The sequence below is a fragment of the Chaetura pelagica genome, unplaced genomic scaffold, assembly GCF_000747805.2.
Source record: "Chaetura pelagica isolate M959 unplaced genomic scaffold, ChaPel_1.0 scaffold90, whole genome shotgun sequence".
NCBI lineage: Eukaryota > Metazoa > Chordata > Aves > Apodiformes > Apodidae > Chaetura > Chaetura pelagica.
The window spans coordinates 6,128,997-6,147,351 of NW_009953496.1; the positions used below are offsets into that span (position 1 = coordinate 6,128,997).

The 18,355-nt window shown below is 38.4% G+C and overlaps 1 protein-coding gene across 1 annotated transcript in view; it reads left to right on the forward strand.

Moving 5' to 3' along the window:
- ENPP1 (ectonucleotide pyrophosphatase/phosphodiesterase 1) overlaps positions 1-16,733 on the forward strand; it is a 46,426-nt gene extending 29,693 nt beyond the window's left edge. Inside the window, 10 exon segments of the mRNA XM_009999220.1 lie at positions 866-935; positions 4,207-4,294; positions 7,586-7,761; positions 8,298-8,349; positions 11,172-11,326; positions 12,917-13,052; positions 14,013-14,093; positions 15,128-15,260; positions 15,562-15,718; positions 16,566-16,733. Coding sequence (XP_009997522.1) covers positions 866-935; positions 4,207-4,294; positions 7,586-7,761; positions 8,298-8,349; positions 11,172-11,326; positions 12,917-13,052; positions 14,013-14,093; positions 15,128-15,260; positions 15,562-15,718; positions 16,566-16,733 — 1,216 coding nt within the window.
- The last annotated feature ends 1,622 nt before the right edge of the window (positions 16,734-18,355 follow it).

Consider the following 18,355-nt stretch of genomic DNA (forward strand, 5'->3'; position numbering starts at 1 on the left):
TCCTGCTGACTATGCAGTTAGTAGCTGGCTTTGTGACAGAAATGTCCCCTATGTCAGATTCTTGAGCACATCTTGCCATGCTTTAGGAATTTCCAAAGTAAGTTATGAAAGAAAAGGATGCAAATAACTACTTGGTTGAATCAGTCTTTTAAGCAGTCCAGTGGGAGATATTAACCTTACTGAGCCACTGCTGTTAATTACCTTAAGTGTTCTGACCAATGGATTTACAACTCCTGGAGCAGTGGCATCTGCTATAATAATATCATTTTGAGCACCTCTGTGGTACTGCAAGGCTTTCATCATGAAAGAGTTTTTCAGTCCATATATTCAGTTCTGTAAATGTGTGCAAGTTGTGCAAATCAAGCATGCAAATGCATTACTAGAATTGTACACATTTGAATAATATGTGTAGACCTGGCATATGCTGGAGATTTGTTAGGCTGTAAGATGCCCAGCTAAATGCTCTAAATTACATTAGAGTGTTTATTAAAAAAAACAAACAAACAAAACAACAAAATCTTAAGAATCTACTTATATAAAGTACTTTAAAGATCTGTTACTCAAATGACATTGAAGTGAAAATCTTATCCTAAGAAGAAACATTTTGTTTATATGTCATCTGATTTTTGGCTTTAAATTACTCTGATAGACACTTGAGAATTCCAAAGGGATGATGACATTTGCAGACAAAATTATTGTTTTGACTTTAAATGCATTATTTTCCACAGCTTAAAGACTTTCTATTCCCTATGGACATGCCTCTAAGAATCTTTAAATAGACAAGTAAACGATGCATCACTGAATGAATTTTATACTGATATGATTTTTGAAGTGTGATTTATGTAAACTGTGAATTTTTTTATAGGAAACCACTTGAGATTAAGGGCTGTACAGGTGGATTCCATGGCTCAGACAATCGCTTCCCTAGCATGCAGGTGAGACTCAAATTTAAGCTAGCTCTTCTACACCTTCTGTTTCTGAATGCTGCTTTCTCTGGATGTTGAAATTTTATTTTTAAGACCTGTGACACTATTCCATCTGCAATTAAAGAAGTCAACCATCTGTAGGATTGGTATTGTCATGTGCTGGGTAACCCCCACAGGGTTGTTGTTAAGAGTTGGGCAAAAACCCCACAGGATTTACCCCAGAGATTTCCCTGTGCTGGTGAAAGTATAAAGCTGTGCCAAGTTGTTTTGTTGTAACATCAAAAGCAAGAAAAGAAAACTTATCAAATCCTTAAGTTCTTAAGAGAATTCAGACTGGAAGGGACCTTGGGAGGTCTCTAGTGCCACCCCAACTGAAAATGGAATGAATTGAAAGACCAGACCAGTTTGCTTAGGATTTATGCAGTCATATCTTCAACACTGCTAAGGGCAGAGGCTCCACAACTCCTAATCAATGCATTCCACTGCCTGACTGTCCCCCCTGGTGTAAATGTGTTTAGTGACAGACAGCCAGAACCTTTCTTGTTTCAATTTATGCCTGTTGTCTCTGTGCCTCCTGCTGTGTAGCACTGAAGAGCATGTCTCTGTCTCCTTGATGATGTCGTTGTAGGTACAGGGGGATTGCTGTTAGGTCCACCTGAAGTACTCTCCTATATGCTGAACAAGCCCTGTTGCTCTTCACAGGGCAAAAACTTCATCCCCCAAACACCTTTGGGGCCCTCCATTGAATTTGCAATTATTGTTTTTTGATGTAATTCTTATGTTGGAAGTGCAGTATTCCCATGTAGCTTTAAGAAATGCTGAGTAGAGAGAAATAATCCCTTCCCTTAACCTGCTGGCTGAGCTTGTTTATTCATCATGGGATTTTGTTGGCTGTCTGTTCTGCCAGGGTGTGCTGCTGGCTCATATTTGGCTTGCTGACCACTATGTCACCCAGGCTCTTGCAAGCAAAGTTGTTTCCTAGCCAGCCACTCCCCTGGTCTCTAAGGCTAGTCTTGCTCATTTGTTTTCTGGGTTGTTTAGGAACAGAAGTAACAGGCTTAAATTGCAATAAAGAGTTGATTTGGTTATTAGAAAACTTCTTTTTATCCATTAATGAGTACAATAAGTACTGAAAGTCTGTCAAGTTTCCACCACAGGAGTTGCCTAACAGCTGGTCAGAAAAGCATATTTCAGAAATAACATACTTGCTTTTTGTCTTTTACAGAAATTGACTGAATTACCTCCCACATCTGTAATTCTACTGTGTCATGATAGATTGTGTATCATTGATTTGAGGTAGTCTGTTCAGGAGAGAACATGTTGGTCATCTTTAAAATAAGAAGAGCCCCAAAATTCTTCTCTTTAATGAGAAGTGGGAGAGGATGGTAGGGAAACATGAAATCAGATCCTTAGTAAGCTCCCTCTAATTTAGGGAAGTTGCTTAACCTATCATCTGCTTTAGTTTCTGCTATCAATATAATGAAAGGAAATACTTTTTATTTCAAAAAAGCTTTTCAGGATAAAATCCACTAACAGTTGTTGAGGTACTTGGAACTATTACAGTATATGAATATATGTGAATATATGTAATGAATATATGGAGTGAATATATGTAAACACATCTATAAAGGGAGAACCTGTATTAAAAAATATTGTTGAAGACAAGTTTTATGAAAAGACAAACATAGTCCATGTAAAGCATAGATTTCTCTTTAAAACCTTACCTTTCATGGCATGTAGAATTATGTAGTGTTGGCATCAAATTGTTTTGTAAAACTGCTAGCTAAAACCCATGTTAATTTTGTACAGTTTACCCTTCCAGGCCTACTCTTCTTCCTTCATTTGGCAATGAAAAGCCTATTGAGAATAGTACCTAGGAAAGGGTTACAACCAGCAAGGCCACATGATGCCAAATACCAGCTTAGTATATTCCTTCTGCTACAGTTTGACTGTGTAGACTTTTTTCAGTAGGTTGCCTCTATTCCAACTTTTTGCCAGATTTGGGATTAGCAGTTCATAGCATCCCTACATGGTCTTAAACAAGATGATTTACCCGTTTGTGGCCAACATCATAGCAGCATAAATTTCGTGCTCAGTAATTTCCTAGTTCAATAGAAAGGAGGTAGCATGTTCCTGCCTCTTCTGGTTCAAATTAGGCCTGTTGAGTAAGTCCTTAGCCTACAGATTTTAGTATCAACAGTTGCAGAATGTCAGCCTGGATTAAGCTTTAATCTCAAAAAAAAAAAAAAAAAAAAAAAAAAAAAAAAAAAAAAAAAAAAAAAAAAAAAAAAAAAAAAAAAAAAAAAAAAAAAAAAGAAAAAAAGAAAGAAGTTAAGAGTTGAATTTTTAGCCTCTATTTTTGCCACATAGCTATGAAATTGCAGACAACTGCATTATTTGCAATGAGCTCTGAGATCCCAACTAGGAAGATGCTACAGAGTGCAAAGCATCCATCACTTGCTTAGTATCTTGATACCCCAGAGGAGTACAATCTGTTTCACTTCATTAAAAAGAAGCTGAGCATCTCAGGATAAGTCTAAACCCAATCTTTTTGGCAGTAGTTGATTTTAAGCGTTTGCTGCCCTTGCCTCCTTGTTCTCATTCCTGCGAAACGCCCTGCTCTGTGCAGCTCTGCGTGGCTGCAACCTTAAGTAGGTTGGGGAACTGAACCAGAAGGAAGTGAGCCAGCAGGAAAAGAAATTTTTTGAGTTGGCTGTGTTCCTGGATCAGGTTCACTCCATGGCTACACAATAATTTGTGCCAGTACAGCTCAGGAAGTGGTGCAAGAAGAATGAACAGCTGCAAACTAGGCATGGAAGCCTAGGATCTTGCCATTGCTTAAACCATTTAAAGCATTGCTCCCAACAGATGTTTTTATAGCCTTAAGTTAAAAACTTCCTAATTGTTTACAGGGCATGAAGTGCAATGGTTACTTTGGCTCAATGTTTCCATTAAATCTCTTAAAGCTTTTAAGAAAATGAATTAAACTTCTTCAAAAGGAGAGAAGGACAAGTGACATAAATGGCTCAAGGCAATATTTTAGAGGCAACAATAAGACAGAATCAGGTTTTCTAATACTCTTTTACTATTTTAAAAAATTGTTCTTATACATTTACTTTTTTTTTTTTTTAAAAAAGCATACATGCTTTTGACTTGATCTGTACTATGTTGGTAAAGTAAAGGCCAAGTTCTTGGAAGAAAATGCCCCAAGTCTGAAGGTGTTTTCCATTTCAGCTTGTCTTGAACAGAGTTCCACTTGACTTTTCTTTATAAATCCTAGGCTATCTTTATCGGTTTTGGACCAGGATTCAAGTTTCGTACTCAAGTTGATCCATTTGAAAACATTGAAGTGTATAATTTAATGTGTGGTAAGTACACTTGATGGGGGTCATCTTTATTCAGTAAAATAAAATATCTCTTGAGCATTGTTAATGTACTTATAACAGATTTCTAAGTGTTTTTAGAAATTTGTCCTTGAGATTTGCTGCTGATTTTCACAAATAAAAAGCTGCTTGTTTTTGCTGAGGAAGGTCCAGCTTCTAAATAACTAACAGGCATTTAGCATCTGCTGGTCAGGCCACTTGTGTTTCTCCTTTTCGCTGGTCACTCTGTGTTCCTCCGGCTGCTCTAGTGCAGATCCTTTGACTCACCAGTACTAAAACTAACTACTTCTTTCTACAATTATTATCTCTCTACAATCAGGGATATTTCTCCCTCATATGTAGCTAGAGGCTTTATCAGATTAATCAGGTTACTCAAGGGACCTTATTCAGGCAGAACAGCAAATAACAAGCATATTAATGGGTATAGGTGCAGCTGCCAGACAGCTCATTTCCAGAAAACCTAAGTCTGTGACCTCGTCTGCTTTTTATACACTTGAACATTTATTTGTGTTTTTTCATGTGTTTTCTGATTTGTTGTTTTTCTTTATAATCTTTTAAATTCTAGTTACTTGATATAAGTAGGTTTTTAATTCACACAAAGTTGAGATTGTTTTAAATTTTTATTTTCTTGATTCATATAATAAATGAGCTGCCAGATTGATCACTGTAGGTATCACTTCTTCAATTTATATGTTGTAACTTTTAATACTAGGTTTGGATGTTTCTCTGTCCATACTCATTGTTCAATACAATAGGTGTTTCAAATATACTTTTTTGGTTTTTTGATGGGGGCAAGTGTGGTTAGTCTGTAGTCCCATTGTGTTGGGAGTCTCGATCTAGAGGTAGTTGTGCAATAATCAGGTTTCCTGCTTCTTGTCTCTCTATGGTGTCACTCTAAAATTAATTATTGATTTCTGTTCCATGTGCTCTGCTTCTCTATCTGAGGATCACAGCCCACACCACATACAGATTTTTTTTCACTATTTACTGCTACTGTACAGTACACTGCACTGGAGAAGTGGTGTTTCTTTCTGAAAATGAGAATAATAGAATGGTTTGTGTTGGATGGGACCCTAAAGATCCTCTAATTCCAATGCCCCTGCATGGAGAGGGACATCTTCCACTAGACCAGATTGCTCAAGGTCCCATCCAACCTGTCCTTGAACTCTTCCAGGGAGGGGACATCCACAACTTTCCTGGACAGTCTGTTTCAGTGTCTCACCACACTCATAGTAAAGAATTTCTTCCTAATGTCTAACCTAAATCTCCCCTCTTCCAGTTTTAATCTATTACCCCTTGTCCTCTCACTTACAAGCCCTTGTAAAGAGTCCCTTCCCACATTGCCTGTAAGCCCCCTTCAGGTACTGGAAGGCTGCTATGAGGCCTCCCTGGAGCCTTCTTTTTCCCTGGCTGAACAATCCCAACTCTCTTAGCCTGTAAATTAACTGTAGCTCCTTGTTCCTTTGTCCCTTCTTTACTCTGTATTTCATAGTTTCTGGAAAAGTCTCCCACTAGGTCTGCCACTTTGTTCTTCTATTTGAGGTCTTCACCTGTTTTCCATTATTTCCTTCCATCTTCTCTCTCTTACCAGGACCTATACTTGCTCTAACATCTGCATCTGTGAGAGACAAAGTATTGCCAAAGAGTTTCATCCAGCAAATGCTTAACAGGAGCACTGAACATGCATGAGATCAGTGGCAATATTCAGGTATACCACATTTAAACCATGTGTTTAAATTCTTTGCTGGAATAAGAGACAGGCCATTTTCAGGAAGTGTCTCACAGCCTTGTGTGCTTTCCTGTCTTCTCACAGCCTTCTTGAACCACCTTCCTTCCCCCGACCCTGATGTCTGTGTATGCTGCATGGGAGGGCTAGAGTCCTTAATCAGCGAAGCAAGTTCAGTGACAGGTCAGATGTTTTAAGTGTAGTCACAGAGGTCTAGATTTTCTCCATCCTGTGTAGAAAGAATTGGAAGAATAGGATATGCGAAAGCCAGCACATTAACTTTTGGAGAGAAAATGAAGCAAGGCGACTTACTCAACCTTTTTCTTGCCTAGGGCTTAGGTGCCTCCTGGATTGCAGAGGCGTCTTCTTTTGCCTGGTTTGAGCTCCAGTGTTTATTTTGGAGGTGCCTGACTGCATATTCTTGAAAAGTGCAGCTGTAGAAGAGATACTGTCCCATTTGTCCAACTTTTCAGCATTTAAAGTGTGAGCACCAGATGTGTACAACTGTCTTGTCTGAACTGGGAATTTCAGTTCATGTTTTCCAAGGCTTTCAAATTGCTGGACTTGGGGATTTCTGGGACCTTGTAAATTCCTGGATACTCCACTTAAAATAATGGGAACATAACAATGTAATTTAGCTGGTGAAGTGGGAACCGGAGTTCTGAGACTGGTTCTAATTTGACAGCAGAACAGCTTCCTCTGGAAAGAATGACATTAACTTACCTGAGTGCATAGTGTAGGGAGAAATGTGTTCAGTTCCCCATATAAGAAAGCAAGTTCAGCTCTAACTCTTGTGCTCTAAATGGGTGAGCTAGATACCAAGCTTTTGGACACAAGTGTGTCTCATCACCTGCTATGTTTTGAAAACATCGTATTTCATAGATTCAGTATGAATGCTAGTGAGGATTAAGCATGAAATAGGGCTTGATCTATTCAGTGTTTGGAAGGTGTCTGAAATGTCTCTGAGCATTGGTGGTAGGCAGCTTTTAGTTATTTGAGTTACTTTAATGGCAGAGACTCTGGGTGTTTCTGGGGTAGAGGTATTGTTGTGGTTAGACTACTTTGGTTAGAATTTTGAAGCTTAACCTTTTATACCTAAGGGACAAGTAGAAACTGATGTTCTAAGTTCTTTTATGGCTTTAGCCTTTAAAGCCTTCAGTCCTTAACTAAAGCTTATATACTTATGTATTTAACTTAGAGATAAAAAAAAAAGAAAATCAAAAAGCCCCCAAGAAGCTCCTAGTCATGTGTTTGAGATTCCCATTCTGACCCTTGATGCAAGTTTGGATGCTGCAAGTTCACTTCCCCTCAGATGTAAGGCTCTGTCATTTTTTGTGCTTGTTCTGTCTCTGCAATCAGACTAACATAATCCTGAGCCCTAGCTAAGAGCATGTGTGCTTCCTTTTAAAGGGGTTACATTGCTTTCCCTTTTGGGTGTTATGAGCAGCAAGCAGTGCAGCTTAATTGACTCAAGTGTACTTGTAATCACAATACAAGCAGCAGTGTATTAAGGTCTTGCTCCTCTTGTTAATACTTGAATTCTTTCCTAGATTTGCTTGATTTGAAACCAGCGCCAAACAATGGAACTCATGGGCGCCTAAACCATCTTTTAAGGAACCCTGTTTACACTCCCCATCATCCCAAAGAAACAAGCCATCCTTCTGAATGCTCGATGGTGGGACAAAGAGCCTTTTCAGTGAGCCCTGGCTGCTCCTGCAGGACAGGGGTAAGTACAGAAATGGTTGAGGGAGTGGAGGTGGTCATCTGTGTTGTATTCAGAGTGAAACTCTGGATTCTCCAGTGTTTATCTTTACCCCTAGTTTTTGCAATCTCCTACTAAGGGAGATTTCAAAATCAAATCTTGCCTGGGTTTAGTGGGTATTAGGCTTTATTTATATATTAATTTTTGAGGTTTGCTTATGTAAAGTAATTCAGCTCTGAAGAGCCTGGAAGACACCACAGAAGGAAACTTTGATGGGGAAAGCATTCAGTTCTTGATTGCTTCACTTGCTTATGTTGAAATTTCCATTATGTGAATGTTGTGTGCTTAGGCTGTGGTTTTCAATGCTGTAGATTTGCTTGTGGCAAAACCAGGTTTTTTTCTGCACAGTTTCCTTAACCCCTCTCCCGTAGATGCCCGTGAAATCTGTGTAGAGATAAAAGGCAGATGTTACATTAGGTACTCTTAAGTGTAGCAGTGACTCATTATATGTTTTGTTGAAAATTTAGTAGTATCTGACTGGTTTTGCTTTGTAATTCTAGGGCTTGCCAATAAAGGATTTTCATCAGCGTTTAACTTTCACTGAAACAGAAGGTAAGAACTTTAGATAGTAATATAAATTTATGACAAAAAATTAAGAATCATTAAAAAATATAAAATGTTTCAACTCCTGAGCAACTCTCAGGTAAATGAGATAAACATTCTTTTAAATACTTGCTGAAACTGTAGTTCTGAGGTTTTCAAATACAGTCCTACTGAACAATTTGTTCTCAAACAAATGTATATCCTTGTGCCTATGTCTTTATGGCATGTGTATTATCTGATGTATTTGAATTCTCTAGCGCTGAAGTAGTGAGCATGAATAGGAATGGGAAGCAAAGGCAGTGTCTGGGGTAGAATCTGGTGGTGCGTCCCCGCAAATACCAACATGATGATGGCAACATGCTTTTAAGGAAGCAGAAAGGGGTATTTTTCATGGTAAAGTCATTGCATGGTCTCAAGCTGTTGCATGTTTTACTTAGGCTTTATTTTAACTCTTTGGACAAGTGCATGCCATGTTTGAGCTGCAGTTTGTAAGGCTGTAAACATGCTCATGACTCGTAAAACAAAATAAACTATTTTAAGCATGAAGCAGGTAAGACAATAAGTAAATAACGGAAACTGTGTGTCAAAATAGAATGTAGCTCTTGGTGCTAATACCTTAAAAGATTAAGTCAAGTTGATTAGGCTATCAGGAAGAGAAACAGGCTGGTAGAGACATTGCCTTGTGTGTTCATGAAACCTTGTTTCTTGTGCAAATAAACTCTTTGGCAACACTGTACTGTAGCTCACTATTAAAAATTGGACTTAAATGCCAGTTACAGGCAGGATCCAGTACTTGCTGCTCAGTCAGGGCTGATATAAGGCTTCTGCTGGTTTGTGTCATTTGTCCTGGCATGAAGAGTGGATAGAGTTTTCTTGAATCTTTTCCACTAACAGCAGGGTTTCTTTTTAAAATGTGTCCTCGAACCCTTTAAAAATAACTCTTTTGGTACTGCAACACTTGCGAGAACATGAAATGAAATCCAGTTAGTATGATACAGAGTGCTTTCCCCTAAGCCTGCAAGTGGTTTCACTGAAACAGACTGCTGACGTGTGGGTGGACACCTGAGTGCCTGGCTGAATCTGGTTTTGAAGGAATATGGCAAGGCTGGGCACATAACTTATTTCACTTCTGTTTTGTAGAAATAGGAACCTAAGGCTCCCAACTGCCATTTTTTAAACAGCTGCATTTTTGCTTGGATTATCAGTGGGGCCTCTACTAAGCACTGGTCTTAATATAGCAATTTTCTTATAAATTATATGAATTAAGTATTACTAATTAGATATTCAAAGGATTATCACTGATTAAAGAATTCTAGTTCCCAGCCTGAATGCTCCTTAAGACTATTTAGAATTTATTAGTTGTTTGCATATTCTCTCATTAGTTGCCATAACTTGATAGCCTGTAAGAACAACAAAATATTAACTGTATTTTTAGTTTTATGAAAAAATATTAATTGACTTCTGAGTCATAGGTAGAGAAATAAATGTCATAATCTTGACCTTTTTTCTGTTGTGGAATTACTGTGGAAAAAACCTGCAGCATTCATTGCTCAGTTTCTTTCTCCATTTAAAACAGTTGAAGTTGTAGTTCTGCATAATTTGTGGATGGTAGTGACCTGTTTTATGAGAATATACTGTCACAGAATCACAGGATGGTAGGGGTTGGAAGGGACCTCTCTTTAATGCTTTCTTTCTAGTTCCAGTCACATAGTGATTGAAATTAATTGCATTTTCAACAGCAGAGTAGTATTTTTGTTATTTTGAAATATTATTTCCATGATGTGCTAATGTTCCTCAGTTTTTGTTTTGCATCAGAGAACTTTAAACTTATTTTTGTTTGTTTCCAGTGTGTAAAAAATTAAATATTCAATGTCTTGATGAAGCTGTAGTCTACCTTAGGGGCTAAAAACTGAAACATTTGACTGCAGCAGATGATTACAAGTGCATGTGTTTCGTACCACTCTGTTTTCTTGCCTTTTTTTTCCTTTAAGATAAATGGCATTGACTCCAAAGTAAAGCAGAGTTAGCAACAAAATTATGCTTCAGCTTCTGTCTAATGACTTAGTGTCTGCTGATCCCACATAGCTTCTTTCTGGTACAGTTTTAAAGGAAAGTCTTCACTTTTCCATCATATACAGTAGTTGGCTGGTAAAATAGGCAGTGCCTTAGACAAGGGTCTGCCAAAAACCTTGTGCAGTAATTTACAAAAAACAGTTGGAGATGTCTTTCTGTGTACACAAACTTTCTAAAGAGATGTGGTCTGTGAGAGAAAGGGTGAAGGAAGGTTTTGTGACTATGCACTCATTATAGAGCAAATCCTTGCACATCTGAAAATCCAACTAGTATTTTGCTGTAGCATTTATTTACATCTCTATATTTCTTAGTCCTTTAATTGTCACTTTTATGTATGACTTTGTGGTTTCTCCTAAAATAGTCCCCTCAGCAGATTTTGAATCACCACAATTGGTCACTGTCCCATCTAAACGTTATGTAGAAGCAGGTCCCACATATTTAAAATGAAACACAAAGTCAACAAAGGCTTTTAGCTTTGCAACTTAGACTCATCTCCTGTTTTAAATTGCAAAATGTTTTGTTTTACATATAAACTTAATTTATACAGTATAAGTTTAAATTATTGTTTTGTACTGGCTTTGTCACTTGTTTTTATTGCCTTAGCATAGAAACTATACCTTTGATGTAAGAATGATTATTTTTTTTTTCTGTGACTTCTGCTTGGCAATTGAAAGTTGAGGCAACCTTAGGTGTGTAGAAGAGGAAGATGCTTTACAACAGTATGGATTCAAATGTAACAGTCACTATTTCTGCTGCAGTTAAGAAGATAGAGAAGCTGACTTTGCCCTATGGACGGCCCAGGGTTCTGCAGAAGAGACAGAATTACTGCCTCCTTTACCATGACCACTATGTGAGTGGATACAGCAAGGACTACAAGATGCCTCTCTGGAGTGCATACACTGTTAGCAAAGATGTAAGTATACGAAGAAAGGTTAGAAGCAGTCTTGAAAGGTAAAAAGCATGAATGCTACTTACACCTGCTCGTGATATTATCTCCCAGGCAACTATCTAGAACCATATGAGATAAATGGGAGGAATTTTGTATATGCTTTTCTTCACTTTTCTATATTAATAAGGATTAGCTTGGACTCCTTCCTGTTTCACACGGTGAGCTGCAGTTTTGCCTCCAGAGCAAGCAGAACCACCAGGAAGTGAGTAGGACATTGCCATTGATATAGAAGCCCTGTGAGTCTGCACTGACTTACTGCTTGGCAGTGGAGGTCTAATACAGCCTGCCAGTGCTGTCCTGAAATTCTGGTCTCAGCATAGAGGGCTCTGAGCAACCTGATCTAGTGGGAGGTGTCCCTGCCAATGCAGGGGGTTGTATCTAGATGATATTTAAGGTCCCTTCCAATTCAAACTGTTGTATGATTCATGGTTTTAAAGCAGTTTTTGTAATGTGGCAGGATCCTTTTGAAAAAAACAATCTCTTGACTGTCTTGAGCAGTTCATGCCCTGATCTGATTCTTCTTTCAGAAGATCATCATGACTGAGGGAAAAAGAGGTTGGTGGAGTCTGGTCTCTGCTGTCCTGAACCCTATGCTAAGATGCACATGTTCATGCAGAACAGTGATCTTGTGCATTAAAGTTTTTTCATGTTGGCTTTTGCCATTCAAAGAAAATTTAGAAGCCACATCATGCCTAAAAGGAATTAGGATATAAGAGGATGATTTTTGGATATGAGTATCTGGGAATCATAGGTTTTAAATAATGACTGTTATAATTAAATTCAACTGAACTCTGACAAAGTTGACTTGACCCTAAATATTTTGAGGTTAGTGACACAAAGCAAACAGTTACTATAACAAGTGGCCCAGTGGGAAGAGATGGCCAGCAACACATCTGACTGCATCCAATTCCTAGCCTGAATAAACAAGTACATTTACAGTAGATCAGATTATCTTTTGTCATGGAATCACAGAATGGTTTGGGTTGGAAGGGACCTTAAGGATCATCTAATTCAGATTCCCCTGTCATAGGCAGGGACACTTCCCACTAGGTCAGGTTGCTCAGAGCCCCATCCAACCTGGCCTTGACACTTCCAGGGATGCAGCATCCACAGCTTCCCTGGGCAACCTGTTTCAGTGTCTCATCACCCTCCCAGTAGAAGATTTCTTCCTAATAGCTAATCTAAATCTACCCCCTCTCATCTTAAAACCATTTCCCCTTTTCCTATCACTACATAGCCTTGTAAAAAGTCCCTTTCTAGCTTTCATGTAGGCCTTCAAGTACTGGAAGGCTCCTATAAAGTCTTTGGATTCCCTTTTGGAAGACTGTTTTAAACTCAAGTAAAATCCTGCAGTTCTCTTCTCTTTATTTCCAGAATAGATGAAATGGGCAGAAGGGCTTGTTTTCACTGACAAAAGAGAAACAGTTTTTGTATATTAAGTCCCTTCACACCATTAGAGGCAGTTGCAGCTAAATATATAGTCCCTCACAGCATGAGAGTTGTTCTTAAGCCAGCTCTCTGCTTTACCAGTCATACTTTCTTCTTGTTGCACAGGATAAATGGATTTCTGCTACAGAAGATCTCTCCAGCTGTTTACACAAGGATGTTCGTATTTCTGTTAATCATAACCAGACATGTTTGTTTTACAACAGTCATCCTCACCTAACTTACGGATTCCTTTCTCCTCCAAGTAAGTACATTGTCTTCATTGTACAGCTTATCTGGTTTACAGAACTTGTAGTGTAGTTGATGTAGTTTTTTACAGATGTTTCTGATAACTGATCAGAGTTGCTGAAGTGTTGCAGTTCACTTCAGCATATGAGAAAGACAAGCATTTTAGGCACTTCAGCAGTTGGTGGGTTGTCCAAAGTCATTTAGTACTTCCCAAAAAATCTGGAACTTGTTAGCTTTCTAAAGTGGCTTCTTAGAGAATAACCTGGGAGGAATCTGTAAACCTGGAGTCAAGTCTGGCAAGCCAGTGAATTGCAAATTCACTTTGTATGACAAGTATTTGTTGGAACTATCCAAAGTAAAATTGAGAGATAATTCACTAAGTCAAAAAATCTGCCTTGGTAAGTTTGTTTTCTCCATATGTGGTCTTTACTAAAGAAAAATCAGCACTGGTCTGAGGAATGTAGCTCTTATTCTCAAGATACTTAGCCATTGCCAAGTGGTTAAATTGTTTGTGAACTGTTGCTGAACTTATTTGGAAGCATTTGACATTGATTTTATAGCATAAAGTACCAAGTAGAAGATTGCTTAAATGTCCACATCTAGTATAATTTGCAAAGTTGCAATAGAGCTCTTATTTTGATGCCTAGATTCTTCAGTCAGAACAAGTTGGTCTGGCATTTGTGACATGAATTTCTTTCCCTTTCCCAGAATTCAAAAGTCTGTTCTGATATTTATAAAATTCATGAAAATTTCACCACTGTGTGTCTGACAAGTGCAATTGCTGCTGCTGCTTCTAAGATTGTTTATTTTGGATGGGACTCTGCATGTACTGAAATTTAGCATTTAGACCCAGATCAGCTTTGGAAAGTGAAGTTTAGGTCAGCTCCACCTTAACAGTATTACACCAATCTTTAAAAGAATGAAAATATAAGTTTAAAGTAACAAATCTCAGTAATGAGTTGCCTTTTTGTTTTAGATTTTTTGACAGATGTAAAGAAACCTCACTATGATGCCTTGCTTACCAGCAACATTGTGCCAATGTATCCTGCATTTAAAGGTATTTTATTTGTATGCATATTTTGTGTGCACAGTTGAACATAAGAGACTCCTGTTTTTTTTCCTTGCTTCTAAATCATGCAAATCATCCCTTGTTTGGCTGCCTCTAAAATAAGACCATGCCTGACTGTGGGCTTCTTACCTCAATGGAAAGTTACTTGAAATAGGATTATCAGTCTTGTGAAAATGATCCACTGTTGTCAGTTTGATTCCTAATCAGTTGGCTCATTATATGGGAGCATAGTCTAAGTGTCTCTATTTAATATTTGACTAATTTGTTTGCATTTTCTGACCTACCGAAGCAGGTTTTTATACTGAGTATCTTCTGGAGAACCCAGTTATCATATATAATTATGTGAGTTAAATTCATTTCCAGTTTAAGAATGTCTTCCAAATTGAGATGAGTTTTCAGGCAGGAATCTAGTCTTAGTCACTAAGGAAACAGGTAAATACTAATGTCTCTAGTAGAAAAAATATGAAGACCTGGGCTTTCCTGGGTGAGGGGGAACATGAAATGATTCACTGAGGGAGATTAAGTGTATCCCTGATGAAAAAGGGTAACTATGGCACCTCTTCCAGACAAAACAGATGTCCTGTTTTTTTGATGGAATAGTGATAAACTCTTAACTGAACTAAAAATATATCAATGGGATACTTCCAAGCTCTTAAGTGTGGGTATACAAGCTAGCCAGGCCAACATGATAGGGGGCAAGACACAGGCAAGCATGGTCTCCTCTCACCTTCCCTCCTTCAGCCTCTTCGTGATTAGATTTCCAAGGAAAGAAGCCCAAGGCCACAAGGGAGAAGCCTCCCTTTGCTTCTGTCATGTTTGTGGTTGGGGTGACTGGGAAACCACAATGCAGTAGTGTTGCTGCTCAGTTAGGTGTGACCTTTAAAACCTGTAAACATCTGCATAATTTTTCTATTTTCTTAGCTTATCATGTCTGTTTATACTCCACTGAAAATTCTGCAGAATTGTATTAACAGCTTCCACCTTGGAGATTGTTTCCCACTTCCATTACTGTGTTGTTTCAGTGTTATGGAACTACTTCCATCAATACCTACTACCCAAATATGCTGGAGCCAGGAGTGGTGTCAATGTAGTCAGCGGTCCCGTGTTTGATTATGACTCTGATGGGCTCTATGATACCCCAGAAAAGGTGAAAAGGTGGGAACCTTTCACATTCTAATATTTGGGCTGGACTCTCCATCTACTCTGGGTTCTTACACATTTTTTTTATAATTCAGTTTGTTGTTACTCCTCATCAAACTTGTTACTTAGATCAGCCTGCAAGCCAAACTTGATTTGCAAAATAGTACTCTGGAATTTTCCTTCCAGGCCTAAGCTTTCTTTGGGCCAAATAGGTGGAATACTAAAATAGATATATCAGAATATAGCAGATGGCTCTTATTTGTTCTTTGTGCCAGTATGATTTGGTGGATTTACAGAAAGATCTTTTATGTTTCAGACACCCTGGTAATTCAGAAGTTCCAGTTCCAACTCACTTCTTTATTGTGCTGACTAGTTGTAAAAATAGTTCTGCAACTCCTCTGGAGTGTGAAGGATCTCTAGATGCCTTGTCTTTCATTGTACCTCACAGAGAAGACAACAGTGAAAGCTGTGCAGTAAGTAGTCTGTTCAATCCCTATAAGCTTTTAGAGTCAGGCTTGAGCTTGCTTTACTTGGCTATCAGTGAGTAACTAGCTAAAGACTGTGAAAACAGTGCAGTCTATCATGATCATCTTGAGAGAGAAGACATTATTTTTGTAAATGGAATTAATTATAAAGTCTGTATATATGCCCAAATGTGAAAATAGATGTTCCCTGTTCAAAGAGCAGAACTTATAGCCAACAGGGTAGAGTATGTTGAGGCTATCAATATGATACACAGATGGCTTCAGTAGCACAAATATCCAGTCAAGGGCTGAGAAAGATGTAGAGCTTCTAGGAGAAGATGATTAATCCTTAAGGGAAGATGAAGGCTGGGCCAAATGCACACCCAAAAGGAGAAGACACAGATGTTCCTGAAGAGCATTGGTTGCTTCTAGTTCAGGTACCTTGGCATTGTGATGGGAATGCACATAGCTGCACTATATACAAACCCAAATAAAGCCTGGAAAGTGTGTAGACCTGTCCTACAGCAAAGAATTACACAAGTCACTGCCCAAGTCAGGCAGGGCTATCAGAAATAGTTTTATCATCAAGATGGAGGATAGATGCTGGACCTTGCCTACAATTTCCCATTATCACCAACTTCTACTTGTGCAGCTACAACTTCTATATACTTGAGGAAGTAACAAGTACTCAGTTCAGGCAAGCTCATAACTATAATCTCTGCTTTTTTGTTAGATGTTTGCCAACAGTTACTTTTTTCTTATTTTTATAAAATATAAAAATGTCTTTTGCCAATTGGTTGAAGGGTGTCAGAAAAAACAGTTTCACAAACACTGTTTTCCTCCTCTGGCCCAATAGGATGGAAAGTCTGAATCCCTCTGGGTGGAAGAAAGACTCAAGTTTCATTCAGCTCGGATCAGAGATGTAGAATTACTTACTGGTCTCAGCTTCTATCAAGACAGAAAACAGCCAGTATCTGAGATTCTACAGTTAAAGACATATTTACCAACCTTTGAAATGGTCTGATTTATTTTTTTTCTGTGGATTGTTGTTGTCCATTTCAAAACTAATTTGTAAATAGACTGTTTTTAATTAATGAAACATTTTTTAAAATAAGCTGGAACATTTATTGAGAACTGATGACCAAAATGCCAGTAGGGAGAAGAGTGGGTGCCATATTTGTATCTCAGGGACTCCTGGTGGATGTAACACAGGATGGCAGCTCCTGTCATTCCCACTTGAACGTGGTAGAACCCTGTCCATCACTAAATGCTAACAGCATTTGACCATCACCCATCTGAGACACGAACAAAAATGTTACCTTTATGTGCTCTGGAGAGGGAGAGGTTTATAAACCATGGATATAATCAATATTCTACTTTAAAAATATGGATGATTACCAAATCAAGTTATTGGAAATAGCTAGACTTGGTTTTGACCATTGAAATATAAACAACAGCACCTGTCATCCCAGTTTTTCTTGAAGCAGGAAATATATTGTGAGCTTTGGGCATCATAAAATAATGCAGCGTTATGGTGCAAGGAGCTATACTGAGGTAACTTCCCCAAGATGGAAAAGATGCCTGGCTGAAGTGCTGGTTGGCCGGGAAGCCTTGATATGTTGCTGCCCTCTGGTGTCTCCAGCACTGAAGGATAATTTGATGCACAATTTGCACGTTGTATATGTATCCTCCGAAAGCAGGAACGGGATGCATCAACTCACCTGCAAATCAGAAGAAATAAATTCGGGAAGATCGCTGAGCTCCCAGAAATAATTATCTTGCTTCAAATTGAACTTAGGTTTGATTAAAAGATTTTTTGCTTTCTTGAAGCAAAGAGGTCTTTCTCAATTTGGTGTGTGATTTGTCAGCTGTTGTTTCAAAATGCCATTTTTGCCAGGAAAAGGTAATTTTGCAAGACCATTGCCTTAGTTAGACTTGCAAGATGATCTTCTCCAATGGCAGATCTCATCACTACAGTAAATGCCCACAGGCCATTCAGTTGTCTGTTGACGACACATGACCAGGTCCTGGCTGTATTTGTAGCTGTTCTTAGTCCTACATCATCCAAATTCCAGCTCACATGAGTTACCCATCTTGAATGCAGACACTACCAGCTGCAGGTTCTGAAGAGGCATGTAATGAGATTTCTTGGAAGCTTTCAGGCTACACAAACAGCTGCTATAGGCACTCAGGAGTATAGAATCTCCCTCCTTTTCCAGTAGACATGCTATCACCTTAGTAATGCTCCCACTCTCTCTAAAGCTGATGAGTCAAAACTGGCTCTGTTGTGAATAAAGTTTGGCATAGTCAATTACACATTTATGTTCTTCTCATTTAAAAAGAAGAAAATACGTCACGCACAAGTTTGTTAGAAAAATGAACAGCCTGTGACTGAGCAGAGAGGCATTTTCCCTTACAGCTTGGTCAGAGGATGCTGGAGGCTGGATTCAAAGCCTGCTGAAGTCAGTGGAAGGGTTTCCATTATCTTCAATTTGAGCAGGCTGAAATACTGGGACCATTTTTTTCTTTTAACCAAATATATTTTCTCTGTTTCCTGTTACAAGCATGATTTTTTTTTCTTAAAGTAGTTTCACTGTGTGAAATTTAAATGTGTTGTAGCAACCTCACATTATATGACTGTGACAG